General features: G+C 56.6%; 1 protein-coding gene across 1 annotated transcript; it reads right to left on the reverse strand.

Moving 5' to 3' along the window:
- Nucleotides 1-2408: 2408 nt before the first annotated feature.
- Nucleotides 2409-27949, reverse strand: CAMKK1 (calcium/calmodulin dependent protein kinase kinase 1). The gene is made up of 16 exons (XM_065896432.1): nt 27876-27949; nt 20684-21085; nt 19730-19777; nt 18911-18964; nt 18310-18361; nt 17924-18057; nt 17443-17479; nt 16619-16640; nt 15279-15367; nt 11949-12148; nt 10044-10097; nt 9369-9442; nt 7606-7693; nt 7257-7385; nt 5019-5122; nt 2409-2883 (listed from the first exon to the last, which is right to left on the reverse strand). Exons 2-16 carry the CDS (start codon nt 21041-21043, stop codon nt 2811-2813), a joined length of 1518 nt encoding a protein of 505 aa, XP_065752504.1. The 5' UTR covers nt 21044-21085; nt 27876-27949; the 3' UTR covers nt 2409-2810.

Consider the following 27949-nt stretch of genomic DNA (forward strand, 5'->3'; position numbering starts at 1 on the left):
CAGAGGGCTTGGTGTAGCCCTCATGGGACCTTCGCAGGACGACCAGGAAACAGGCCGCAGCAGCTTTGGTCTCCATTTCTCAGATAGAAAAACTGATCACCATGACGGGCTTGATCTCCTTCTGGCTGGTCTCCAGTAGCACCTGGTGCGGAGCTCTGCAGATGGGCAAATACCAGTCACGCAGGACGTGTTGAGCTTCGGGTCTCTAAGGCTGGCTTCAGGCAGCCCCAGAGGCAGAAAGTTCTTTGGGTTGTTTTTTAAGGGTCTCACTTGCTGAGTACTTACTATGTACCAAGCACTATGTCAGATGCTTGGCACAAATACCTCATTTAACCTCACAAGAACCCCATGAGGAGGTGCCGATATTGTCTGCATTGTACCAACAAGGAAGCTGAGACTCCTCTGATGACCTGCAAAGGGCACACAGCTATTACATGGCAAAGCTTGGATTCAAGATGAAGGCTATCTGACTTCAAAGATGACTTTTCTCATCATGGCCATGGAGAGGCCTCCTATGAGCAGGGAGCTGCCGGGTCCAAACAGTTAGTACCAGTGCCCAAGGCTAAGGGGGCACTGGGAGGACACTGGCCTGTATCACAGGGACTCCTGTGAGGCTTCACTTGGGACTTCTGCCCCATGAGGAGTAGGAGTGGCTCCCAAGGACCAGACCTTGGCCTCCCTGGGCCTCTGCAAAACAGGCAGGATGCCCTGATGGGCCACCCACTGGCTCCCAAACACCCTGTTCTTCCCAAGGAGGGGCCACAGGACCTACCCAGGAGACTGAGCCACATCCTGGACTGTAGCCCCTCCCCCTCCAAATCAACCCTCCCTCCCTCCCTCCCCCACCCCCAGAGCTCCTCCACTATTGCCCTACTCAGACCCCTGCAGAAAAGCTAGCAAAGCCACACCCAGTTGCAGAAAAGGTACATATACCAAGCTTTGGGGGGTTGTTTTGTTTTAACTCAGGAAAGGGCTTTTATTATTTTTAACTCACTTCCTAGGAAGTTAATTTTTAAAACACTCTTATGGAGTCTGGCCATCCCTTGTGCTACATTCAGAAACAATGATGCCAATCCAAACCCTCAGTGATGGGGTGAGCATGGGCGATGAAGCCGGGCCCACCTTTGAGCTCTGCGAGGGGGGAGCGCGTCCCTGAAACCCTTACCCTCCAAGGCCCCAGCACAGAGATGCGCAGGGAAAATCTGCTGATCCGTGAATGGCCCCCCATGAACTCTAAAAAGTGTTCTTAAGAACAGTACCGAATTATTGTTTAAGCCCTGGGTTACAATGCCTTAGTGCAGAGGAGCAGGGAGAAATGTGGACCCGGCGACAACTGGCCGCGTTCTGCTCAGAGCCTTAAATAAACATAGACACTCTATTACAGATGCACGTGCTGGTGCAGCAGATGGGCACGCACGGGCGTGCGTGCATGGAGAGGCGATGTACACCCACAGGCACAGACACACGCGGGATGCAGCCTTCCTCCAGCCCCACCCCCTTCCCTTCCGAACAGAGTTCTCCTGCAACAGGAGCCCCGTGAGGGTGACTGAAATCCCTTGTCTGGCCCGTGCCTTCAGGGCAGGTATTCGAGTCCTGCTTTATTTTCCTTTGGGGGTCAGTCTCTCCAGCATTTGGTCAGTCAAGGCCAAGCCAGCAAGCCAGGCACTGATCCCAGAGAGAAGTCGGCTCCAGCTCTGAGCAGGTGGGATGACAACTGTTCTGGGGTGAGCCAGCGACAGAAGGCCCACCTCTCCGTGGCCACCTGCCAGCGTGCACACCCCACCAGGGTTCCAGCTCTAGCAAGGCCTCCAACCTGGGCACTTGGTCCTTCATCATTGGAACGCGAGGGCAGTTTCCAGGACCAGATGGGGAGGCCGGTGCTGGATCGCAGGCTGGATTTCAGTTACTTCAGCATCTGCAAGGTCACAGCCCTGTGGGTCCAGGGCCCTCGGTCGATGTCAGCCCTGGTACCTCTGGCAGCCAGGGCTCTGGGGAGCCACGGGGGGAGGGAGGGAGGTGGGCAGGGAAGGGTGGTGTTCCTGGTTCGGGCCTCTGCTCAAAGCCTCACTCAGCCCATCCTCCAGAGTGTGAAACACAATCCGGGAAGGCCAGTCCAATCCACTTGGCTGCCAAGTGCTGGTGGGTATGCTGGGAACCACCCAAAGCTGGAGGAAAGCTCGACACGTGTCCCCAGGCAGAGCTTTGCACCTACCTCCCCCATCAAGTTACCAAAAAAAAGATAACGAAAGAGGAACCTGGATTCTCCAATACTGGCCCCCGCCCCAGTGAGGCCCAGGAATACCCATCAAGGGCCCAGAGCCTCCACGTCAGTGTTCTCAGTAGACAAGAGCTCTGGCAGCGCCCCTCTGAGGAGGGCAGGGTACACCCCTCCTTGTGCAGGTGGCGGCTGAGCCACGCCCACCCGGCCTCTGCAGTGGTAGCAAAACGAGGCTTCCACCTGTCATCTTGGTTTCCTGCCTCCTGCCTTGCCAACCAGCCGGTAAGGTTTCTAAGGCACCGTGGGCACCCAGCTTCCCCAAAGAATGGGTCCCGCCAGGGAGAGCCAGGACGAAACAAAAGGCTTTGTGGGAGCCCTCCCCTCCCCCCAAACCCCAGGTGACACACATTCCGACCCTGTCCCTGGACACGCACTTGTGGAGCTCATGCAGCACGACAGGGGAGGAGGGCCGGGGGAGGGGCCACAGTCCCCAGCCCCCTGCCCGCAGGGGCGGCTGTTGGCATGAGGGCAGGGGGCCTTTGGAGCCGCGGGACGAGCGTGCTGCCGGGCGGCCCTGGGCGCATGCAGGGGCTCAGGACGCAGCCTCATCTTCCTGGACGCCGGGGAGCTCCGGACTTTTGCCTCCTTCACCACACCCATCCTTCCTGTTCAGGGGACACCAGAGGCAGAGGGACCTCAGGGGTCAGAACATTGCATGCACGAGGACCCTCACACACACTCATAGGCATTTATATCCACATCTCTCAAATCCCCCCTCGCCTCCTTTCTAAGCTCATCTCAGTCTCACTCTCCTGCATTGTGGTCCCTTGCTGGTTTCCTCACCCCTAGTCTCAGCCCACAACCCTCCGTGGCTGCCTACTGCCTGGAGACCAAATCTAGATTTCCCAGCCAGGCTTCCGGAGCCTCTCCAGATCTGACCTTCCTGAGCTGACTTCCCTGCACCCTCAAGGACCAGCCGGGTCACAGGCCTTCTAGGTTGGCCTAGATCAGCCCCCATGGTCCTGGGTCGAAGGGCTTTGGTTTTGCATTTTCTTTTCTTTGTTCACAGGACAGATTCTACCTATCGGTCTCAGGATTCTGTCACATATTCAGTAGATTCCTGTATCTGCTTTTTTCCCCTAAGACCTTTTTTTTAAAACATGATCAATGAGTGGATTTTGATACCTTTAAAAAGGATCAATCTCATTTAAATCTACTGTAGAGTTTCAACAATTATCCCAAAGCATAAAAAACAGAGACAATCAAGGACAAATGTTGGGACTCTGACGAGGTAAAACCTGCTTTTCAAAATTAAACTTGAGTCACAGAACTATAGAATGTTATAGCTGGGAAGTGTTAAGCCCAATCCCTTCACAGTCCAGATGAAGGAACTGACCTGTCTCCCCATTAACACGTCCATGAAAGGACAACGATTGCCTTGTTCAGGTGTACTCTTCATGCCCAGCCCTGTGCCCTGCGTAGATGCGTCCCTGGCCTGTGACTGCCCCGAACTACCACTAGGGGGCGCCTAGTCACAGACACTGAGCTGGAGACCAGACGTCCGGGTTTGCACCTCATGGTCCTAGTTCTGCCTGTTGTCCCCGGCATAGTTAGTAATAGCTTCCTCTTTCGCTCTCAAGAGTGGCTCCATTTGGACGCAGAATATGTGGTCCCCTACACTATGCCCAATTCCAGCATCGCAGCCTGCAGATCTAAAAGAGCCCAGGGAACCCCTTCCCTAGGACTGGCCACCTCACAGAAGAGACAGGGAACAGGAAGTAAGCTTTGGACAGTCGAGGCCTCTCCCAGGCCCCAGAGCTCACCCCACTTAGGCCAGGGAGTCTGTCAAGAAGAGGGCAAGAGGTTGGTACGTGGACCTCCCTGGGTGCAAGCAACCTCTGGCAGGGAGCAGACACCAGCTTGTCCACTATGATGGGACCCCGTACGTCTGAAGAGGGTGGTCTCACACAGACGAAACCCACATCTGGGCCCCCGGACAGCACAAGTGAAACTGCTCCTTCCCCAGAGGCCGACGTACCTGGACGGCAGCCGCCACTCACCTCCCAGGGGAGCACATCTCCTCCGCAGAGCGGGCTGGCTGGCACAGCCCCTCTGTCCCGCAGCTCCCTTCGCAGGCTAGAGGAAGGCGACCCAAGTCCCAGGACCACATTCTGGTCCGGGACCCCCTTACTGTTTTCTCTCTGCAGGTCTGTGCGCAAACTCCAGCAGGCCTTGTCAGCATCCCAAACTTTTATTTCAGTGGCAGGAGGTGGAAACGCTGAGGGCAAGGCTCACGGAGGTCTGGGGAACTGCTTTTCTGCCCTCCCCCAGGAGGTGGCGAATGTACCTGCCGGGCTCTGAGGCGGGAGCCGGCAGCACTGGGGGTTCCTCTTCCCTGGCCCAGCATCGTCGTCACCAGTCTGCCTGTCCTTACTCGCTGAACAAGCATTTACGAAGTGCTGACTGGGTGCACGGCCTCGGCAATGACCGGATGTATAGCACAGGCCACTCAGGAAGGCAGCTGACCCACCCCACCCCCGGACCAGGAAGAGTCAGCAGAAGTGTCCCTCCCTCCACACACAAACCAACCTTCTACAAAGAGGTCTGCCTGCAAACCTCGACTAGGCTGCCGTGGGCTGAGAACAGAGGTGCAGACAGGGCCCTGCTCTGAGGCCTGGTCGAGTCCCCAGGCTCCGGGCTCAGCCTGCACAGCCTGGCGATGCTGAGAGTGAGGGGAGGGGCCCCAGCCCTCACCCCACCGCAGGGAGCACCCTGCAGGCCTCAGCCCACCAGTACTTACGACAATAAGCTTCCCGGGGCAGACATGGAGCGCTCTTCCCTCCGCGCCTGGGGCTCAAACGGGTTCCCAAAGGAACGCTTTCTCAGCATGGACTTAACCAGGATCTGGGGAAGACACACCAGCGTGAGGAACACAGGCCCCCGGGTTCCCAGATGCACAGGCAGCCTCCACCCTGACTCCCGGATGGGGAGGCTGCTGGGTGGGCCCTGCTGAAGTTCCCTTTCCTTGGGCAGAGCAAGGAAGCGCATCCCAAGCAGAAGAAATGGCAAGAGCACGGAGGGGAGCTGGTTGAGGGTGAATTCTGGGAACAGCGAGGAGCCCGGTGCATCTGGTGCGTGGCGGGCACAGAGGCCAGGAGCAGACCAGGAAGGGTCTGGAATGCGAGGCCGAGGGCATGGGGAGTGCAATTAGGAAATGCCTTCTGGCTACACAGGAAGGATGGAGTCGAGAAGAGGCTGTCCCAGGGGCCAGAGAGGAGCTGCGCAGTGGCCTGGGGGGATGCCAGGAGGGGACAGGCTGCTGTGTCCTAGCTCTCTGACTGTCCCTCCTCCCGCTACAAGGACAGCTCCATCCTCCTGCCCACACGCACACAAATTCTCGCACACCAGCATAGCATCAGGGGCGCCTTTACTTCTTCCCTCCTTCCTTCTTCCTTCCAACAGAAAGTATCTATTGAGCGCCTACATATGCCAGACACTATTCGAGGCACAGGGACCATAACGAGACAAAAATTCTTGCCCTCATAGAGTTTATATTCTAGTTGCGGGGACAGGCAATCAATAAGACAGATCAGTAGAATATATGTTAGTTAGTGGTAAGGGCTCAGGAGGAAAAAATAAAACAAGGAAGGGGGATAAGGTATGACAAAGAGGAGGTTGGAATTTTCAATAAGGGGCCGGGAAGGTTCACTCACTTCTCACTGAGAAGGTGACTGTGGAGTGAAGACCTGGAGGGATGAGGAAGCGGCCCTGTGGACGTCTGGGCCAGAGGACCCCAGGCGGAGGGAAGGGATGTTCAAAGGCACTGGGGCGGCAGTTTCCGTGTCATGTGGTCGGAGTGAACGGAGGGAGGAGAGGAGGTGGGCAGGGGAAAGGGGGGCAGGCAGGCCATGCAGGGTCTGGCAGGCAGTCAGGTGCGTGGCTCTTACTTTGAGCAATACGGGAGACTGAGTGAGCAGGGTCTGAGCTGAGAAGGGACATGACCAGGTCCCTGGACCACCCTGGCTCCTGAGTTGAGTGTTAACTGTGGTGGGGGCCAGGGTGGAGGAAGGGCAGGGGGACAACCCAGTCAGCACTTCGTAAATGCTGGAGGCGATTCCAGTGGTTTAGAAAAGAGAGTATGGCGGTTAAGACCAGGGAAGTGGCAGTAGGGACCCTGCGGGAGCTGACAATTCCAGAGACCCCATACAGCCCTGGAGCTCTGTAGAGCATAGGACTCTAGCCCGCTGGCCCTACTGGACCCAGTAGGGAGGCATGAAGTGCACAGGCCAGACCCCATGCCAGGCACAGGCCCCAGCTCGCTCTCCCGGCCTTGTGCTCACCCCGACTCACTGTGAAACCTCAGCGCAGGGCAAGCCATGGCTCTCAGCGTCCCCCCACAAAAAAAAACAGATGGCCATCAGGGGCTACGTTAATAACTCCCAACTGTTAACGTGGAAGCTGTCCAGAGGAGGATGCGAAAAGCTGAAACATGAGAGGAAAGCGGAGGGAACACACGGGTGGTGTCTGCCTGACACGCGGGGGCCCCGGGACCACGTCTCCAAATCAAAGGCACGCTAGGCCTTTTCCCTCTCACGTCCTTGGCACCTAGTCCAGTGCCTGGAAAATAGCAGAAGTTCAATAAATCTTAGGAAGGAAGAAAGGGAGGGAGGGAAGGAGGGAGGAAGGAAGGAAGGAAATGCTTCTCCGGTCGTGGTGAATGTGGACGCTCAGTGAGGGCAGTATATTTATTTTATTTATTTTATTTTATTTTTTTGAGGGCAGTATATTTAAACCATTCGCTCTCCTCACCACACCTCCTGGTCTCCCCACCACGAGGCTGAATAATGTAACCTTGTTCCTGTGGGCCTCTAGCGGAACAGTGGCCTCAGGGGCCCAGCATCGGGGCTGGCCAACCAGGAAGCCCTCTGCCCCCCACAGGGCCCAGCACAGAGCTAGTCTCAGGCAGCAGCCACGCCCAACCCCCAGGCCCTCCCAGGAGTCGCTGCCTCCCCACCCCACCCCTCCCCCATCCTCTTACCACTGTGGTCCAGCTGGGGATGAGCCTGACTGAGTTCTTCACCTCCTCCTCCGTCACCTCTACCACAGTGCAGTGCTCCTCCTCCGAGGGAAGGGGCTCCTCCCCATTCTTGGTCACCCAGGGATGCGACTGCAGAGCAGAGGGCAGGGAGGGTCAGGGCCACAGGCGACAGACATCGGTGAGCGAGGGACCCAGGCATCCCACCAGCAGTCGCCTTGAGGGTCCAAAGCCCAAAAACCCCAAACCCCAACCCAATACACAGATGTCCCCGGTGTAAGGCTCCCCAGAAGGGGAAACTGAGGCCTTTTTTCTGTGGCCCAGCCCAGCCCAGCACCTCTGGTTCCCCAACCTTGATGTCTGGCACCCCAATTCTTGTTTCAGGGTTCTTGTCTAGCATCTTCAGGATTAAGTCCTTGAGCTCTTCGCTGACCTTTGGCCTAAAGAAGGGGAAGGAAGGAGACGAGGGAGAGACAGCTGATGGTCCTTTGCTTCCCACCTCTGCATCCCACCCTGCTCCAGGCTTCCCTGATCAGTGCACACCAGGGCAGAGACACCGCCGACCCCCCTTCTCAGAGAGCAGGAGGGACACCCCCAAAGGCACCAGGGTGGAAGGAGAGAGCTCCAGAACAAGCGTATGGATATCCTTCTCCCCTGAGTACGAAGTAAAGCAGTCTCCCTCAGGGAGCAGAGGTCACAGACACAAACGGGGTCCCATGGGTGCTGGACACCCCCTGGGAGGCAGAGGTGGCAAGGATAATGCGAGAAGAGGTGCTTTATGGGACCCCCAAGAGGCCTTCGCCCCCACTCACCATCTTATCTTCTCCTCCGCCTGGGAGGCGGTCAGGGAAGATACCCATTTGACAGAGGAGGAAACCGAGGCTCACCACCACCCAGAAAAGGGAGGGTAGGGGTAAGACTCAGGGGCAGGAGAGCAGGACTCAGCCCCGCATCAGCTTCGACTGTCTCTGCTTAAACTTCAGGCTTTGTTGCTACTTAAATTCTTGGGAGAAGGAACCTACTCTCAGGGCTATGACCTTGGCTCCCTCTGCTGTCCTAGATACTTAATCCCTTTTCAAACTCCTGGGCTGGGGAGAAGGATATACCGCGGGGGTGGTGGGGGAAAGGCTGGAAGACAGGCAGTCACGGGAAAGGGGAGGAAGCCCCTGCCGTGGGGATGGCGGCAGGGAGCAGGGAGCCGGCAGCAGGTGAATAGGTGGGGGGACCCAGGGGTCCTTGAATGCCTGGGCCAGGGCGTGCCTCTTCCTGTGGGCTTTGGGAAGCCTTGGAAAAACTTTCAGCAGGCGGCGTGGTGAGATCTGTTGCGCTTCATCAGGGTCACTCTGGCCTGACTGCAGTAGCTGGACAAGGCAGAGGCCTGAACTAGGCAGGGGGTGCCATTGGCAACGGAACCGAGAGATGTAAGAGGTGGACTGAGCACGGCTTGGGGCCATACAGGAAGTGGGTGCGAGGGGCAGGGACCCCGAGGACAACTCCCAGGTTGGTTTCTGACCTGGGCACTCTGCGCAGATGGTAAAAGGGCCCTGAAAAGTGCGGCGCTAGGGGACTCAGGCTGGCTGCCACGGTAGCTGGCAGCATAATCGGGAGAACCGTGCATGGGTGGGGAGTCCTCTCCAAACAGTCCTTCTGGGCTCAGAGACCTCAGTCACAAAGGAAGGGGCAAGGGGGAGGGAGTGGCTTCAAATCCCAGACCCACTGAGCCTCCACTTTTCCATCTGTGAAATGGGGGAGTGCACCGGTATCGTGAAGCCCCCCCCCCACCCCGTGTGGAGAAGGTAGAGGTTCCCCGCAGGTGCAGGGTCTGCATGGGGTTGATGCCACTGACCTCCTGGAGGCCTTCAGTGAAGAAGCAGGATGAATGTGTGACCTGGGGTCATCCCTGCCCCACTCCCAGCCTCAGAGTTCCCATCTGTTCAATGAGATCCAACCCAGATGTCTGAGACCCCGCTCACACGTCCCTCCATTTGCTCCCAGGGAGCAGCACCCCAACCTCCAGATCTGCAGGCTGGGGTGGGGCCCGGAAAGGACAAACGCTCTGCTAAAACCCAGACACGCCTCCCTGGGGGTGGGCGGGGCCCGTGGTGGACAACTCACTCCTCCGGGAACACGATGGCCTCATTCTTGATCTTGCGGTGCAGGGCCAGGATGAAATCATCGATGAATGGGCACTGAGGCGGGGAGAGACAAAGGTTGCGGCGCCCAGCACCTCAGCTCGCTGGGGGGGAACCTCGTCTAACTTGTGCAGGTCCTAGCCCACAGGAGATGCTCAACAAATGTGGACTGAACGAATGAGTGCATGACAGCCACTCGCAGCAAGGCCTGCACTGCCAGGGCCTGAAGTTTGGGAACATGTTCCCTGAGATTCCCGCCTGTACCTCAGCACGGTCCCTGGAGTGGGAGCGCGTGCGGACGGGGATCTCGGCACGTCAAGGATGGGTGTCCGGCCTGACCCAGAGCAGAGGTCAAGGACAATTTGTTGAATGAATGAATGAGTGAATATGTGAGTGAATGAATGGCACCATCTACACCTCCCTTGGGATGTCTGCTGTCCCAGGACTCCTGCACATGAATCCATCCCCCCAAGGGCACAAGAGGAGAACAGAAAAGTCCCTTTTCCTTCCATCTTCTCTGAGCTGGGTAGGCTCTTTCAAAAGTCACTTTACTTAAGGACACAAAGGCAGGGCCTGCATCTGTCATGCATCCTGACCCATGGTGCCCAGCCCATGGTGCCAGGGCTGCCCCACCTCTGCCAGCCCACCCAGCACTCACCTTCCCGTAGACAAAGCAGTACAGCGTGATCCCTGTGGCCCACACGTCCAAGGCCTAGAAAGAAACAGCTCATATCAGTCCCCCAAAAGGAACTGACACCCCTTGGTCACCCAGCTTCAGTGGGCCATGGGAGAGGGCAAGTGGGGAACCTCCTTCCTCAGTCATGTATTCACTCAACAAACACTCCCAGGCTTCTGTTCCATGCTGGACCCTGTGCTGAGCACTGCGGACACAGGGACAGCCAGACCAGGGCCCTTGCTGTCAAGGGTTTCCAAGTCTCCTTGGAATGGGCCCAAACCAGACATGTTTCCAACTCAACAGGTACAAAATCCCCTTCATCTACAGGGTCGCATTTGCTGTACGCACGACACAGACGCACCCCAGAAACGACAGTATATGTTGAACTTGTACTCGCTAAACCAGCTCAGGCTTCGAGAAGTCATCCCTCTTCCTGATGATCCACTGGAAAAGCCACCATCCACCTTCTTTCTGACACCAGAACAGCCCCTGGCCCTCAGCTACCTCCACAGCCCCTTGGGGCTTCCCTGCACCCTTGAATGTGCCCTCTCTCTACAAGTTCCTCCTCTGGAACCCCACCTCCTCTCCTGGTATCCACTTTCTCTCTTATGTGAATGATTCTCAAATCTCTGCCTACGTATTCCTGCCACAGATGCCTCATCTGAATCCGATCAGGGAACACCAGACAAATGCAAACTGACATCATTCTACAAAATAACAGGCCTGTTCTCTTCAAAAATGTCAAGGTCAAGCCACTTTTCCAGATTAAAGGACCCCAAAGAGATGTGACAAGTGAATGCAGTGACTGACCCTGAATCAGATCCCGGACCAGAAAAAGAAAAGGCATTAAAGGACAGTATGGGGACAACTGATGAAATCTGAACAAGGTCGATTAGATAACAGTCTTTTATCAATGATAAATGTCCTAACTTTGATAACTGTGCTGAGGTTATGTAAGAGAATGTCCTTGTTCTCAGAAAATACCTCCAGAAGTATTTAGTGATAAAGGGGCATAATGTCTCCAACTTCTATAAATAGACGGAGAGACAGTGAAAAGGTAAATGGGACAAAATGTCAATAATTGGTGAATCTGAATAAAAGATATAGGGGAGTTTTTTGTATTATTCTTGCAATTTTTCTGTAAATTTGGAATGATATCAAAATTAAAAGTTAAAAAAATAATCTCTATCTACAGCCGTCTCCCGAGCTCCACACTCACACACGTGTCCAAGTGCCTCTCGACCATTTCCTCCATGGCAGAACCACAGTGGGGCAGCCAGTACTTCACAGGGTAGAGCAGGATGTGCCCGGGGACACACAGAACCACAGTCCCTGCTCAGAAACCTTTGCCACTGCCTCTGTCACTTAGGACAAAGCCCAGACCCTTAGGACTTCCCGATCCTTTAAACTCTAAGACCCGCTGTGCCCCTCAGTTCCCTTGTATGTTCTCTGGGCCCCACCTCCTGCTCAAATTCTCCCCATTATTCAAGGCCTAGTTCAAAGGCTGCCATATCCAAGAAGTCAGGGGAAGCTCTGATGTCCCCCCAGACACGAGCTCTCCTGCCCTTGCACCATGACCAGAAGGGCAGGGAGCTGGGCCGTCCAGCCTCCGTGTGTTCCACAGCCCAGCCCAGAACTCAGCACAGAGCAACTGGCGGGAAGTGTCTGCAGGGAAGACTTGGGGCCGTTTTGCCGGAGGACGAGAGGAGGCCCAAGTTCGGCGAGTTTGTCGGACTCCAGAAGGAGGCAAACATGACGGAGGGGACCATGTTCAGTCCCTCCTGAGACATGAGGACCCTGGCACCCTCAGGTTGGAAATGGGACCCCGTGGCACGTACCCCCACCCCTCCACCTGAACCCCAACCCAGCCCGGGCCCTGGAAGCCACCTTCCCACTGAAGCTCTGGCCGGACTCAGAAATGGCCTCGGGGGCCATGAACGCTGGGGTCCCGGCCGTGCTGGACAGCCGAGCGTCGTTCCCCTCAAACTGGTTGCTGACGCCAAAGTCGGCGATCTTCACGTGCCCGTCGTCCCCCAGGAGCAGGTTGGATGGCTTGATGTCCCTGTGGATGATCTTCTGGTAGTGCACTGCAGAGAGAGGCAGCTCGAGCGCTGGCCTGGGGCCCTGCTGCCCAGACCCCGCACCTGCTCTTGCCTGGCCGTGGAGGCTGCCTCAAACTCCAGGAGAGAAGGAGCTGGGACTTCCTGTCCCCTGCACACATTCATCTCTCGAGGACCTAGGGCCCCCTGCTCAGCTATGCAGTGAAGGCACTAACCTAGACTGTTAGTAACAGAGCCGGGACTGGACTCTTAGGAATCTCTGGACCCCAAGACCAGTGCTCTCTCCATGGCAATCAAGGCATCTGCCACTGAGGGTGGACGTAGAGGAAACTGGGGGAAGGGGTCCTCCGTAGGCCATCCCTGGCCCTCCCATGTGAGTGTTGTCTACAGGCTTGAAGCCCATCAAAATCTTTCCCCAGTTCCATCCCCCACACCCAGCCTGTCACAGCTGTCCCTGTTCCTCGGACTGAGGGTGGGATTGTGGGGTATCCTGCAGAGGTATCACCTCAGCCCTAGGGACTCTGGGCTGATGAGGTTTTGGAGAGGGAGGGCACTCCAGGCCTTGGGACTGCCGGGATGAACGTGGCCGGGGTAAGGGTCGGCCCTCTCTAGTAGGCTGAGCGCCCACCCTGCTTCCTGGGTCCAGCACTGCCGGGAAGAGATGGGCAGGTCAGGCCGAGATGACCAGCAATGTCCCAGCAGAGAAAAGGCACTGACTGATCCCACAGCCATCCACTTACAGGCTCCCTGCTCAACAAATACGTTCCCCTGGACCAACAGACCCCAGGGTGTTGGAGAGGAGGGAATGGAATGGGAAGGAGGGAAGGGGAGGGGGAAGGAGAAGGAGAGGAAGGCTGGGGGCAGAGGGAGTGAACATCATATATTAATAAGAATAACAACAGGACCCATGGCCCTATAGCGATTGCCTCCTATGTGCCAGGTACACACAAAGCATTTGACACACATCCATCAGAACACAGACGCTCAGGAGGCTGTGTATTTGACCATGGAAAGTGGGCTCAGATTCTTATCTCAAACTCTGGCATCGCCCTTGAACTCCCAGCTCTTTATCCACAAGGATATCCCACAGACACCTCAACATATACTTCAGTATTTGTCAATCACATATTTAATTGAGAACTTGATTTCTCTTGTCTGCAACCCCTGCCCCGTCTAAACACACACACACACACACACACACACACACACACACGGCACCACCAAACAAACAGAACAGAAAAGCTCTGCTCCTCTTCTAGTCTTTCCCATTTAGTTAATGTCCATATTATCAGCTGCTCAGGCCAAAAACCTCAGCTCCTCTCTCCTTCAGACCCCACACCCAATTCATCAGCAAGTTCTATGGACGGGACCTCTGAGATATATTCCAGACGCGACTGCTTCTCCTACCTGCATGGCTGCACTTGCCCTGTCTGTAAGAATCAGGCCTGAGCCTCCCCGACCACAGGGCCTTCCCCGGGCAGCCTCAGCTCTCCCTTCTGGGGGCCAGAATCACAAGGCGGGTCTTCAGCACCGGGTGCCACCATCTGTCTGCCTGTCCAGTCCCTGCTGCTGACCAGTTCACTCCAGAAAGCCCTTCATCATGGTTAGCTGGGTCTTGATGAGGCTTTACCCAAGAGCCAGATGGGATTAGCTTGTTTTTTCTGGGTTTTTGGGGGGGTTTTTTTGCAAGGAGAGAGGATGGGAGACAACAGGTCCGGGACAAGAAGTGGGTGGAAGCCAAGCTGGTACGGGGTCGTGTCTGCTGCCGACCACACCAGGGTGAAGTGCCCCCTTCTCACACCTCTAGGCCTTTGTTAGGGACTTTCTGCAAAGCCCTTCCCTCTCTGTGCCTGTTTCCCCATAGGTACAAAGACATCATTAAAATGAAGGCACTGGAGTGGCTCAGATGAGATAAAGACATTCACTGCAGGTCAAACCTCAGCTGGTCCTCACCTGTTCCCCTAGGGAGAGAATATTCTTCTGATAAACCAAGCTGAGATTTCAGAGGGATGGGCTGTGCCCCACTCCCCAAACCAGGCCAGAACCCTAGGTGCCTGCGGGCCCTCTTCTCCCCATGGCCAGTTAGTCACCCACTGCTGCCCACCTCACCTCGTTCACATTTGCTCCCCGCTGCCGCTGCCCTAATCCAGGCCTCACCATCTGTCAGTTGGGCTGTAGAACCAGCCTCCTCCCTGACCAGCTGGTAGCCTCTTGTCCTCCATGAAAGTCCTCTGTGGAGGCATTCCCAGCCCTCGCGGTGCAGCCTGGACAGTGTTTACAGCATCCTCTTTCCCTATCCCTGGCTCCCAGGTTGGACGTAACCAAACTGAACTTCTCCCCAGTCTCAAATAGTACTCCCCTCCGTGCCGCTGTCAGGCAGTTCTCTCCGCCTGGTGTACTCCCTCCCACCATGCCTCAAACTAGCCAACGAACTCCTACTCATCTTTCAGGACCCTACTCATAAGTGGCCTCCTCCAGGAAGCCACCCCTGGTCCCTTAGTGCTCTGACAGCCCCTGTGCCTCCCCAGCCTTGGCAGGCACTGCTTAGGTTCCCGTCCCTCCCACTAGGCTGCGAGATCCTTGATATCACTTCCGGGTCTTTGGCATCTACACGCCCCCAGCTGACACTTAGTAGGTACTCGTAAATGGATAAATGAACGAATAAATGAATTCCACAGATAGAGGCTAAACGAACATTCTCCCTTCTGAGCTCTCATCACCTTAGGGCCCCTCACTGCAAACGGACTCTGCTACCACCCACTGGCCCCACACCAGGACAGACTCCTCCTCGAGCCGCTGGACATAAATCCCTTCCCACAGCCCTTGAGGCCCAGTGGAGAGGCTAAGCTTGGCTAAGAACTCAGCAGAGGTGAGATACACGCTGAACGTCCGAGGCGCTGGCCGACGCGGTGACGACCAGGCGCCGAGAAGGACCTGGCGCATGCCCAGTGAAGTCTGCCGCCACCCTACCTGTTCAGGAAGTTTCGGCCCCGCCCACATGCCCATTTCCCCACCCCCAACTAGAGATGATTGGTAGATCAGCACTGACTGACAGGAACTGCTCAGAGTCTGCTCAGCCTGGGCTCCGTCTCCTCTTGTGTCCCCTCCACTCCCCCCGGGTCTCCAGCCTCAGGGGGGCAGGCAGCCCCTTACTCACAGTACTCAAGACCCAGGATGATGTCCCTCAGGTAGAGACGAGCTTGCTCCTCGGGGAAGGGCTTGTCACAGGGCACTTCCATGACCGGCCTATGGGGAGGGCGGGGAGGAGGGATGTTTCGCCGGAATCAGGATTAGTAAAGGCAGATGTCAGGTGGAGGGGGAACAGGGACTGGGCCGTACAGACCCCTCAGGACCTTTTGGGAGCCCTCTATGCTCGAACGGGTCCCTAAAGCCCCAGAGAGCAGCTTCTTCTCCCATACAATGAAAATTTGAAAACACGCATAGACGCAAATATCCCTATTCAATCACTACAATTTCAAATTAGCTTTATCTTAATTTCTGATTGGCTTGGTATTCCTTCTTCTAAGTACTTAATTATCTATAATCAAACAGTTGTGAAGATGCCATTTAGGGCAGTGTTTTCAAACTGTAGGTCCAGGACCAAGAAGGTCATGAAATCAATTTAGTGGATGCCTACTGCTTTTTTTTTTTTTTTTTTTTCCTAATGAAGTAGAATATATCAGAGTATATCACATGTAATACACTGTTTTATAAAACTTTGGTTTCAATTACAGATATGGATGGCAATGTAAAACTTGTATTTCTTACTTTGAATGGAGGTCAAAAATGCTGAAAGCCCCTGAGTCTTAAAAGGACATCACTCCCTGCCCCTTCCCCAAATTGGTCTTTAGGTAGCCTCCCAGGCAGAGAGACAAGTCACAGCCTGTATTCAGGCCTTGGCAGTTAGGGACCCCAGTCCACCCAGCCCTGTGCCCTTTACTGCATGTCTGCTGTTCTTCACATACCCTGAGAAGGTCAGACAAGGCGAACATGAGTTACAACCCTAGATTTCATCAGTGACTTGCTGTGTGACTTTGGGCAAGCCACTTACCCTCTCTGAACCTCAGCTTCCCTTCTTGTAAATGGGAGTGAATGGCATCCCAGCCACCCAACTCACAAACTTGTAAAACTGAAAGAACTCTTTGTGATTTGAATACAGATGAGAGTTGAGTTCCATATCTATACTTTTGCTGGAGAAATATTCCTTTCTTCTCTCTCTTCTCCATCAAAATCTTCTTTCCAGTTCTTCAAGGCCTGGCTCAAAACCCACCCCCTCTTCCTGAGGCCTCCGTCGCTATTCCAGTCTCACTGACCCCACCGGCCTTCAAAGAATCATCCTCTTGGTCTCTCGTTCTGCCCCCACTCCCCAACCCAGACCACAGCTCCCTAAGGACAGAGGTTGGACCTCTTTTTTTTGCTAGAGTAGCTGACCCCAGGACTAGGGATACAGGGAAGGAAAGGAAGACTTGACCTGCCTGATCGGGATGGGGAACTCACCCCTTTCTCAGGAGGTCAAACACTGAAAGAAAAGAGAAGAAAAGAAGAGTAGGTAAGGTGCAGCCAGGCTGAAAAAACAGCCGATGCCAAGGTTCCTCCCTATTCTGGAGGGTGGGAGAGGGGGCAGGCATCCAGGCATACTTGAGGGAGGGATAGGACAGGGGTCCCAGGGTATCAGAGGAAGTAAATGAGCGTGAGTCGACTATGGACCTGCCTCACTAGATTCTCAGGTGCTGAGTGAGGACCATCAACATAGATCCCTTTTATGGGGGGGAAACTGAACCTCAGAGAAGGGGCAGGAATTTTCCTACAGGTCATAGCAGATAGGCAGGTAGGAGAGGGAGTGGAGGCTAAAGACTTGGCCTCTGATTCCTAAGCCAGTGTTCCTTCTGGCCATTCCCTGAGAGCTGCTAAGCCCAGCCCTGAATCAGGCACCAAGGACTTAAGTAATAACAACAGCATACTATTACTAATAATAGCGAATGTGTCTTGTATATAATAACTCGTTTTCTTCTTACATCAACACTATGAGGTAGATACCATTATTATCCCCATTTTACAGGTGAGGAAACTGAGGCACAGAGTTACTATCTCTCCGATCAGTGGAGTGGGGGCTTGGGAATATTTGTTGAATCTAACTGGATATTCTGAGCCTGGCTCAGCAGGGCTGGGCAAGAGAATCTGGGCCTTGAGAACATGTGTTTCCTCCCTGCCCCCAGGGGGTCAGTGCGTTGCACACAGCCCATCTAGACGTCAAGTGTGTCTCCGGGGAGCACTCAGACCCACCGGGGTAAGCTGCTTTGGGGATGAGCTGGGTCACTCACCCAAATAGAGATTGTCCTCAGCTGGGTCATCCAGGACCTGGTGAGAGGGAGCACACATGAGGGTGAGTCTTGGGGAGTTATGGGGTGGGCATCCCAGGCTGTCTCGTCCTCACCAGCCCTAGGACCCCTAGTGTGCTCCACAGCCACCCTGGACGATGCAGCAGGAACTCTGCAGGCACCAGGCAGATGAGGCCTCAGAAATCACTGGCCCCGACCTGGGTTCACCACATGGCACCCAGCCCCTCTTCCCCTCGTGCCATGATGGGGGCTCACTTCTTGCCTCTGAGGCAGCTCGTCCCCCTTCATGAGAACTTGAGAACATCCCAGACCAGCCTGAGCTGACCCCAGAAGCCTCCCGGCAGTCCCCACCCCAATTCTGGCCCTGCCCTTGGCATATTTCCCTCAGCGGGATCGCTGGGTCCGTGCCAAGTCCCCCCTGCACCAGAGGCTACTCCACAGGCCTCACTGGCTCACCGCCTACCTCGATCAGCTTGACCACATTCACGTGGTCCAGCTTCTTCAGGATGGCGATCTCCTGGTACACCCGCTCCAGGGGCAGCAGCTGCTTGGCTGGTCCTGCCTGGGCAGCCCGGGACCCTCTAGGGGGAGGGCGACCTGTGACCAGGAAGGGGAGTCCAGCCAGTTGCAGAAGGCTGGGCCTCACCACGGCCCTGCGACCAGCCTCAAGCAAGAATCTTGCAAGACCATGGCCTTGGCCTCAACCCCCCAAGCACAGTCCCACCACCAGGCCTTTGCTCACTTTCTCCCTGTCTACCCCCAGTCCTAACAAAAACTAGCCTCCGAGGTCTCCTCCTCCTCTGCCCCCAGGCCAGGAGCTCCCAAGCCCAGGACCAGACAGATACGTACGTGGAAAGCCATACTGCTTCAGTAACTTCTTCTTGGAAAGAACTTTCATTGCCTGAGGAGGGAGGGGCAGACATGTCACTTGTGTGAAGCCACCAGGGGTTAGAACAGGCTGGTTACATGTGGACTGAGGTCCAGAAAGGCACATGAGCATCTGTCACTGGCACTGAGGATATGGACTGGCTGCAGTTATGCTGGGTTAGGAGGGAGCCATATCTGAACCTAGGCCTCACCCGTATTCCCCCCAACAAGCCTTTCTAGAGCTCTCCCCTTAGAGGCATCCAGCCTCTGCTTGCATATTCCCAGGGTCAAGAAGCTCATTCCTGAGAATTCCCTGGTGGTCCAGTGGTTAAGAATCTGCCTTCCGATGCAGGGGACGTGGGTTCGATCCCTGGTCAGAGAACTAAGATCCCACATGCCGCGGGGCAATGAAGCCCACGCTCCACAACTAAAGAGCCTGCATGCTGCAACTAGAGGGAGCTCACTCCGTTCACAGGCAGCCTTGTCCTCTGTCTTAGCACAGCCTCTGCCCACCCCCCCAGCCTCCTAGGGCCCAGCTTGGAGGGGCCCTAGACTCACGTAGTGAGTCTATCCCCAGACTCACATAGTGCCTGTCTTCACTTTCGTTGTAGGCCAGCCTCACCACGCCGTAGGCACCCTGCAGATAGGCACAGGTCAGCCCCCGCTGGACAGGACAGCCTCTCCCAGGACTAGCCCAGGAGAAGGGGAGCCTGAACAGCTCCAGCCCCCTGCCCCCGCTTCCCATCTCCACCCCTGCCACCAGTGGGCATAAATTTCAGGCGGGCAGGGAGAGGGTTCCTATGCCCTGGTCACTGCCCCTGCCGGGCTCAACACAGCTGTATGCCTTCCCCAGCCCCTTCCATCAAAAACTCTGGGGAGGGGACTTCCCTGGGGGCGCAGTGGTTAAGAATCCACCTGCCAATGCAGGGGACACAGGTTCGAGCGCTGGTCTGGGAAGATCCCACGTGCCACGGAGCAACTAAGCCCGTGTGCCACCACTACTGAGCCTGTGCTCTAGAGCCCGTGTTCCACATTTAGAGAAACCACCGCAATGAGAAGCCCGCGCACCACGACGAAGAGCAGCCCCCGCTCACCGCAACTAGAGAAAGCCCGCGCACAGCAACGAAGACCCAACACAGCCAAAAACAAACAAATAAATAAATTTATATTAAAAAAAAAAACCTCTGGGGAGTTGGGAATCAGGAGTCAACTCCCACCCCCCACCCCAGGTGTTTCCTAAAGAGGACAAAACTTTCCTCACTTCCAGGCTGGGACCTTCTTGGCCCAGCCTCACATTCCCAGAGGAGGAGAGGGGATTTTGCCAAGCAGAGGATCTGGACAGGCTGCCTCTGCAAATCCCCCAGACAAGTTCTCACTGCTCCTGGCCTGCCCCCGGGCCCACCTTGCCAATCTCACTCTGCAGCTTGTACTGGTTCAGCTGTACACAGTCCTGGTGGGGGAAAGAGAGAGGATATCAGGTAAAGCTTGATCCAGAAGCAGCACTGCTCCCACTCCAGGAGCACGTCCAGGGCCCCATCCTGGCCCCAGGCCCCTTGCTCCCAGACCCTGGGTCTCACCAACCTTGCAAGTTTACATAGGCAAGTGAGGTAGTGCCAATGCCAAAAGTGAAGCTGAAAGTGAGGCCGAAAGTGACAAGACTTGGACAATGTTTGAAAACATGAATGGTGAAGCATACCTACGCTTGCTCCCTAGGAAGTGGTGGAAAAATGCACTGATTCCTACCTGGATGCTGGGGACTGGGAGACCCTGATGGGAGAAACCCATGAGCAAGTGTTTCCAGAAGCAGCTGAATGAGGAGACTGCATGGACAAGAAAGATGAGGAGAGCCTTGGGGACAGGAGACCAGAGCCCTGGCTCAGGCGTGAAAAGCTCAGCTTCTGAAGCCTGTAGATTGCTCAGTACTTGGGTTCCCTTTCAGATCCAAGTGGCAAGGACGGAGCCCAGAGGCTGGAAGCCTGCTGGCAGCTCCTGAGTCAGAGCAAACTCTAAGAGGCAGGATTAGAGGTGGAAGGCTCAAGCTGGGGAAGACTTGGGGGACAGGAGGACACACTACCTTCAGATCTCTAAGAGGACTTCTTGGGGGAATAAGGCAGGGACCTATTTCCTAGGCCTGGACTGGGGGTGGGAATGGTGAGACTTACAGGAGGCAGCAACTGGCTCAGATGAAGCTCCCCCGGGTGGGAAGAGACCGTGTAGTGAGGTAGTGAGCTCCTCAGCTCTGGGGGTATGCAAACCAAAGGCTAGACAGCTGTGTGGCAGGGATAGGAACAGCCAAGGGTCTTCACTGAGGACTACTGAAAAGCTCGTGGGCACCCCCTAGCTCTGCCCCACCAACCTCTGCGTCCGAGATGGCCACATGGTGGGACTCGATGGTGGGCCTGCGCCATGTCCGTGGGGAGATGTGGCTGGCAGGCCCTGTGGCGTAAGGCGCAGCCTGGGCCTCCAGGCAGCTCCCCGCTGGCCGCTCCTGCAGGGAGAACTTCCTAGCCGAGAGGCCGGGCCGGGTGGCGGGGCATCTTGAAGTACCGCCGGGGATCACGGAGGCAGCTCTGGCCCGTGGTGAAGGGTCCACACAGTTCCTGGTGGGCTCTGGGCTGCCATCCGTCTCCTCCAAGTGGGCCACATCCATGGCTGCCACTCGCTCCACCAACTCTGCCCGAGGGTCCTGGCAGCAGATCGCTGGGCCCCCCTCCATTGCCACAGTCAGCGGGTTCCTCTGTGCAGCCTTATTGGGAACCTGAGAAGAGGGGGCAGAGAAGCCGTCAATCCCGGCCACAGAGCAAGGAGGTCAGATTTCCAGGCCCTTCTCCCATCGTAGCCACAAACTGTGAGTCCCACCTCCATGTCTTTACCTGGCCTGTTCCCTCTGCCTGGGTTGCCAGCATCCAAACTCAAGTCTCCCTACTAACTAAAGGAATTCCAGGAACTCATCTGGCTCTTCTGCACACCAGCCCTCTAGACCTCAGTGTCCGCATCTGTAAAACAGGCACAGTCACATCAGCCTTCCTGGCTTCACAGGGAAGCAGGGAGAATCTGATATTCTGGAGTCAGGACAGACAGACATGGGCGGAACACTGGAGGCCCAGCAGTACTGGGAGAAACAGAGCCCCAGGTCAGCTCAGGCCCCCATCCAGCAGACAGCGCAGTGACTCACAGCCCCACCCCCTGACAACAGAGCATTCCAATGCTGCTGCTGTGGCCGCCTGGAAGCTGATCCAGGCCCCCCCTCCACCCCTCACTGCTTCCAGGAAGACTTCCCTGGGTCTCCAGCCTCTCCCACCCATCTCACTTCCTCCAGGAGACCCTCCAGGGCCACAGGGCAAGTCTCCCATTCCTTTCTTCCCTGCCCTAGCAGAGCCGGCAACCCAGGACAGGGTCCATTAGAGGAGGAGGCTGCTACTTTGGTGACTGTGAAGAGAGACTTCACTGCACTTATTTCTCCTGGTTTTTCCTTCCAGTTTATTCATGTGGCTAAAATGTTCCCCACATCTGTTCAGGCTGAGATGCTCCCCCTGGCCTGGCCTTATATCCACACTGGCCCTATTGCAGTCTGAGCCTCCATCTAGGCTCCAGGCCAAGGACTAACTCCAGCTTGAACCCCGAACCAACCTCCAACCTCCAGCCCCAGACCTCACACTCAACTACAGCTCTGGGCTGAACCCTGACCCAGGGCTGAACCCTGATACTCAGGCTGGGACTCCATTTCTGCCCCAGGCTGAGCACTGGCCCCACCCCACTCGATGCCCCTCCCCTTTCCTGGACCAGACTCAGCATCTTCTCAGGAAAAGGAAGTAAATGGACTCCTGACCCTCTGCCCTTCCTGTCTGGTGGTAACTTGTGCTGTCACCACACAACAATTTTGAGAACGTGGTCTCCGTTACACCCCTTATTCCCCCATCACCTTGCTTTGACAGATGTCAAGGAGGCGGGGTTCACTGGAGTCCACTGGCCACAGAGGAGCCCGGGCTGGGTTCCAGTCCTGCCGGCCAACCTGCTGTGGGCCCTGGGCAGCTCCTTCCTGACTCTGAGCCTCAGTCTCCCCATCTGTACCACAGATGCAGGACCTTCCCAGATTCCTAAGGCCACAGCAAAACTTGGATATGGATTGTGGGTAAGGGTGTGGTCCAGACCCCCTGTGCCTGGCACACAGTGTGTTGTATGAGTAGAAGCCTGGTGGAGCTGATGTTGGCATGCAGAAAGGAAGGGAGAAGGGAATTTAGACTGGCAACAGGAAAAGACATGGACACTGGACCTAAAGGAGTGAGGGGAGTGGGGGTTGGTGAGGCTAGAGCATCAGGGAGGCCTCCCTGGAGGAGGTGAGAGTGGCAAGTAGGAGTAGAACATTGGGGAGGACTCTCTGAAGTAGGTGAGGAAGGGAGTAGGGCTGGAGCATCATGGAGGCCTCCTTGGAGGAAGTGGAATGGAATTAGAGCATCAGGGAGGCTTTGGGAACCAGACGGTTGCAGGAAGGAAGAAGCCAAGGCTAAAGGGAGCCCTACAAGCTTGGCCCACCCTGTAGGTAGCTCACCCTGCCACCCCTCCCCCTCACTCTGTAGGCCCTTTTTCTCCCACCAGAATATAAACTCCACAGGTTAGGGCTCTTGTCTGCCTCGTCTCTATAAGGTTACTGGCATCAGCAGCAGTGCCTGGCACAGAGAAACAGTAAATATTTTTTGAATGAAAGAGTAGTTGCCATAGTGATCATTACAGTCCTGGCCCCATTAGACAGATGGAAAAGCGGAGAGGGGGAAGGAGACCCCAAGGAGCCTAAGCCAAGCCCATGGCAGGGAACAAATGGCAGTGTGCGGAACTCCTCGGTCCACAGCAGTGACCGAGGGGACTGAGAGTCACCACAGGCAGAGGCCACAGGCTGCCCTAGCCCATCAAATCTGCATAGGATTTCCCTGAGGCTGTTACCCCAGCCACAGGCCATCCTCCTTCAACTCTCTTTCCCTCTTTTCTCAGATTGGGAAAGTAGGGCCCAGCAAGGGGCAGGGATGGGTCTGAGGTCACACAGCAGGTCAGGGCAGAGCCTTCCCGCTCCAGTTTGGGGCCCTGTTACCTGGTTGAGGACCCAGGCTCTGAAGCCAGGCTGCCAGGCTACGCTCCTTCCTGGCCAGGTGCCCATGGGCAGGTGACTGCACTCTGTGCCTGGGTTTTCCCCATCTGCGGAATGAGGTTAACAGCAGTATCACCCGCCCGCGGGGCTGCGAAAAGGAGTGAACACCCTTCCCGGGCTCCGAACCAGGCCTGCCGCTGACGAAGCCCCGTAAAATGGAGTTGTGCTGCCGTTGTTGTGACTGCCTGGGACACGCGGTGGCCCAGATGGATGCGCGGAGGCACAAGGCAGCTGTGAGGGCTGACGTCAGGCCCTCCGCCCTCCCTCCCGCCTGGATCAAATTCAGGTGACTAAGCACGTCTGTGCAGGAGGCGCCCTGGGGAGGCCCCAGGTTCCTGCCTCGTGTCCAGGAGACAGGGCCGTGTGTCCGCGTGAGAGAGTACGCGTAAGCAGGGCTGTAGGCTCGGGGTGACAGTGTGTGTGGGGGGGGGGGCGGGGGCAGTGGAACAACACAGGAGGGGATCTGCACGGAAACAAAACTCTGGGTGTGGTCTATACTCGCGGACAAGTGTGTTCATGTGCATTGCGTGCCTTTAGGTCTTTGTGTATGTGTGTCCCAGGATGCGGGGTGGGGCCTGCGCCCCTGGGGGCCATAGCAATCTGATCCCACAGCGTCAAGTCTGAACTTCCCACATGGTCAACAGTCTACCAGCCTGGGGCTGCCTGATGGGCTGGGCTGTGTCTTGGGCAGGACCCACCCCTCTCTGGAGGCTCACCCAGGGGGTCTCTCAAGGCCCTCTCTAAGCTGAGGCCTCCGTGCACTACGTATAAACTGACTCAGCAGTTGGCTAGGAGCCACATGGGCAAATAGAAGGACAGACAGGCTGGCACCCAGGCCCAGGGCAGAGCAAGGACTCCTATGGGCGTGGGGAGCCTCCCAGGGACCAGCCTGGTCCTGCAGCCGAGAATGGCCAGGCTCAGGCCCTCACGCACTGAAAAATGCTGCCCCGGTCTGTCCTCCCAGCCTGTGGCTGTGCTGCCTGGACGAATCACTGAACTCCTGGGGGCCTCAGCTTGCTCCTCTGTGAAGTGCACAGATAGGCACCATCATGCCGCCTCCCAGGGCTATGGGAGGAAATGGACGAGACTGTGAACGTTGAAGAGGGTTGTGCCTGAGCGACGTGGAGCTGGGATGAGTCTGTGGCACAGCCACCGAGAGCGAGCCCTGATGTACGTACAAAGCGCAGCCCCATATCTGCCTCCCGCTCCCAGGTGGCCTGGCACGTTACCCCCTCAGGTTTCTCCTCCCAGGCTACGTCCCTCATCCACAGGTGTCTGGCTATTCCCAAGGGAGGCAGACCCTGGCTCCAGACCCTGCTTGGCCAGGCCTCCCCCTCAGGATGTGCCTCATCACCTGGGTCCCTCGGAGGAGGCCCAGCGCAGGACAGAGCAGGGGTATCCTGCTCTCATCCACGCTGGTTCAAGCAGCCTCTCCTGGGATGACTTCAGTACTAGTCAGGCCTCACCCTGAGTTCTGGAAGGCTGCTGGGAACCTCAGGGCAAGGTTGAGCAGGGGTCCAGCTATCATCTAGGCAAGACAAGCTGTGGCCCTGGCTGGCAGAGGGCAGGCCAGAAGGGAAAGCTGTAAGGAGGTGGTCCAGTCACCCGGGCCAGACACAGAAAGTGGCCTTGACATCAATGGGCTGCCTCACAGGAGCCATGTTTATGCTCCTGACAAGTGTCTGGATGGCCCTGGCAATGGGTGGCCTCTGTGGCTCCCGCCCCCACCCAGGATGACTCAGTCCCCTTGAGGGAGGCCCAGGCGTCTGTCATGCTCGAGGATGCCTGCTGTGAGGACGCGCCCCCGCCCCCCCATTCCCAGGGAGGCCCCAGGCACCGAGATGGGCTCTGTGCCTGCTTCAGCACGGCAGCCCTCAGCACATCCTGAGCGCCCTTGGCTGATAGTCTCCAGGCCTCCCCCTCTCCCTCTGCCCCCGCATCCTCCGTAACAGGTCTGCGCCTCCTCCCCTCCGTGTTCCCTGGCAGCTCGGTTCCAAGAGGCTCCAGTTCAACTCAGCATTTCCCTGAGTCTGCTCTTCCTCCTCTGTCCCCATTGCTGAGACGAGTGCCCCCCCCCCGCCCCCCGCCGCAGTTCTCCCAGCCCAGAAACCCAGGAGCCCTCCTTATCAGCCATCTTTTCCCTTTTGCCCATCCTTATCCCCCCTAACCCCACACTCTCCACTCTGGCTGCAAGTCCCAAACTGCAGACTCTGTTCTGCTGCCAGGCCTTTGTCCAAGCTGTGCCTTCTGCCAGAACACACCCCCCTCTCCTTTGCTGCTGGAGGGCAGTTCAGACATCTCCTTCCTGATCTCCCCACTGCTGTGCTGGATGAGGTCACTGAACCCAACTCCTTAAAAAGTCCAGACGCAGACCTCCACTTTCCTTCCCCCCTGTTTCCGCCACACAGGTCATCCGCCTCCAGGCTCACACCCCAACCCCACCACACCCCATCCTCCAGACCAGTTGCTAGAGGGAATATTCCTAACATGCAAATTTGGTCTCAGTTCTTCCAGACCTGGCCTTCCAGGGTCTTGGAATCTGGAGGACAGAAGAGCAGGAGACCTAGACTCAGACTGGGGCTCACAGGCTAGGGAGCAGCCAGGGACAGACCTCTGGGACGCACACCCAGGGTCATTCATTCATGCAAGAAAAACTCATTGAGCACCTGCTGTATATGCCCAGGCACTGTGCTAGGTCCCAGGAAATAAAGCAGCAGACCAAAAAGACAAAGTCCCTGCTCTGATGAAGTTTAATTTCTAGTGGGGCAAGAAGCAACAAACAAGAAAGCCAGGAATTAATAGATGGTATGTCAAACAGTACATGCTATGGAGAAGAAATACAATCATGTCAGAGGAGTCAAGAGTGAGGCACTGGGGGATGCTATTTATACAGGGCCATCAGGAAAGGCCTTTCTGATGCAGGATGTGAGCGGAATCTGAAGGAAGTGAGGGAGCGAACAGTGTGGATATCTGGGGAGGGCATTTTAGGCACAGCAACCGCAAAGGCTGTGAGGTGAGACGGTGCTTGCACTGTCTGAGGAACAGCAAGGAGGCCGATGTCACCAGAGTGGGGTATCCACGTGTGAGAGGTACCTGATGGCAAGCAGAGTTACACCTGGATGACAAGGCCCAGTCATTCACTGTGCCTGGCCTCACAGATGGCTTCCTGGAGGAGGTGGCATTTAAGCTCTTTCATGATTGCTGAGTACGGGTTTCAGAGGAGAGGATAGAAGTTCACACTGTGCATGACAGAGAGCCACTTCCTGGCTGGGGCTCAGGGCTTGGCTTTGGGGGTCTTTTTGGACAGAGACCAGGAGGCCTCGAAAGCCAGAGGAAGGTTTTGAGTAGGGGAGTGACTCGATTTGGATGAGGTTTTAAAAAATCATCCCTCTGCCTTCTGTGGGGACTGAGGGTAAGAGGCCAAGGAAGGGGCAGGAGTCCCCAGAGTCTGTGGGCCTAGGACACGGTCTGGCACACGGTGGGTGCTCAGTCTGTATGCACTGAAGGAAGGAGTGGGGGCTGTGAGGGCAGTCGGTGCACCCTCAAGGACGCAAGCTGTGTGCTCCTCCCACTTCCCGGCCCACTTGACAGATACACAGCCCCATACGAGCCCACCGAGGTACAGTCCTGTGACCTGGGACACAGCCTTCTCTATACACCCCTGCACCCTCAAGATACACACACACACACACACACACACACCCCACTCCCGGAGCAGGCGCACGCCGATATCCGCGTGACCCGCCCGCACACACCACTCCATCCTGTAATGCACACAGGCACACTCCTGTGCCCACGTGACACACGCACACCCGCCTCCAAACACCACACACAGGTCCCTGTGCACGTGTGCACCCTCCGAGCCACCAGTTCTGTGCCTGTCGGGCCACCGAAACCGCAGCATCCACCTCCGCCGCCCCCCTCCACCCCCGCCCCAACCAGGGAGGACTGCGCAGCTAAAGCCACTCGCGTCGCATCTGTCCCATTCATCCCCCCGCCCCAGCTCCAGCACGAAGACTCGGAGGTGGGCAGTGTGGCAGGAGCGCTCCGCGCAGATCCACACGTGGGTTCACCTGTCTGGGCCCACTCCGCATAGACACGGCCTCCCACCACGAGCTGGGGCTGGGGTAGTACGCCAGGTATGGACGCGGTCCCGCAGACCAGAGCTGGGAGAGGGACGCGGACGGCGGGGCGCCCTCATAGATGCGGTCCCGGATGCCGGCGCAGACAGAAGCAGGCTCCGGGAGGCACCTAATAGACTGGGCCCCGCAGACCGAAGGGGGAGGATCCCCGCATGGACTAGTTCTCGGCTGTCCTCGCAGACCATCCTTCTCGCCTGCAGGCTTCGAGCAGACGTTCAGGCGTTCGTCCCCTCCCGCTCCCCGGCCCCCTCCCAGCCGACCCCTACCTCGGTGCCCAGCGAGATTCTCCGCGGCCCTGAGGACGGCCAGGCTCGCTCCCGCGGCGCGCATCCCGCCCCGC

This window comes from Phocoena phocoena, chromosome 19, assembly GCF_963924675.1.
Source record: "Phocoena phocoena chromosome 19, mPhoPho1.1, whole genome shotgun sequence".
Lineage (NCBI taxonomy): Eukaryota > Metazoa > Chordata > Mammalia > Artiodactyla > Phocoenidae > Phocoena > Phocoena phocoena.

Bases quoted from the DNA above. Each gene is read 5' to 3' on its own strand.
- CAMKK1 (XM_065896432.1), bottom strand. From the start codon at position 21,043: ATGGAGGGGGGCCCAGCGATCTGCTGCCAGGACCCTCGGGCAGAGTTG. The intron at 7,386-7,605 runs GTTGGGGAACCA...TCTGCTCTGCAG, and splicing joins TTGGGGTGCCAGACATCAAG to TCGCATCCCTGGGTGACCAA. The intron at 2,884-5,018 runs GTAAGTACTGGT...TCCCCTGAACAG, and splicing joins GCCCCGGGAAGCTTATTGTC to GAAGGATGGGTGTGGTGAAG.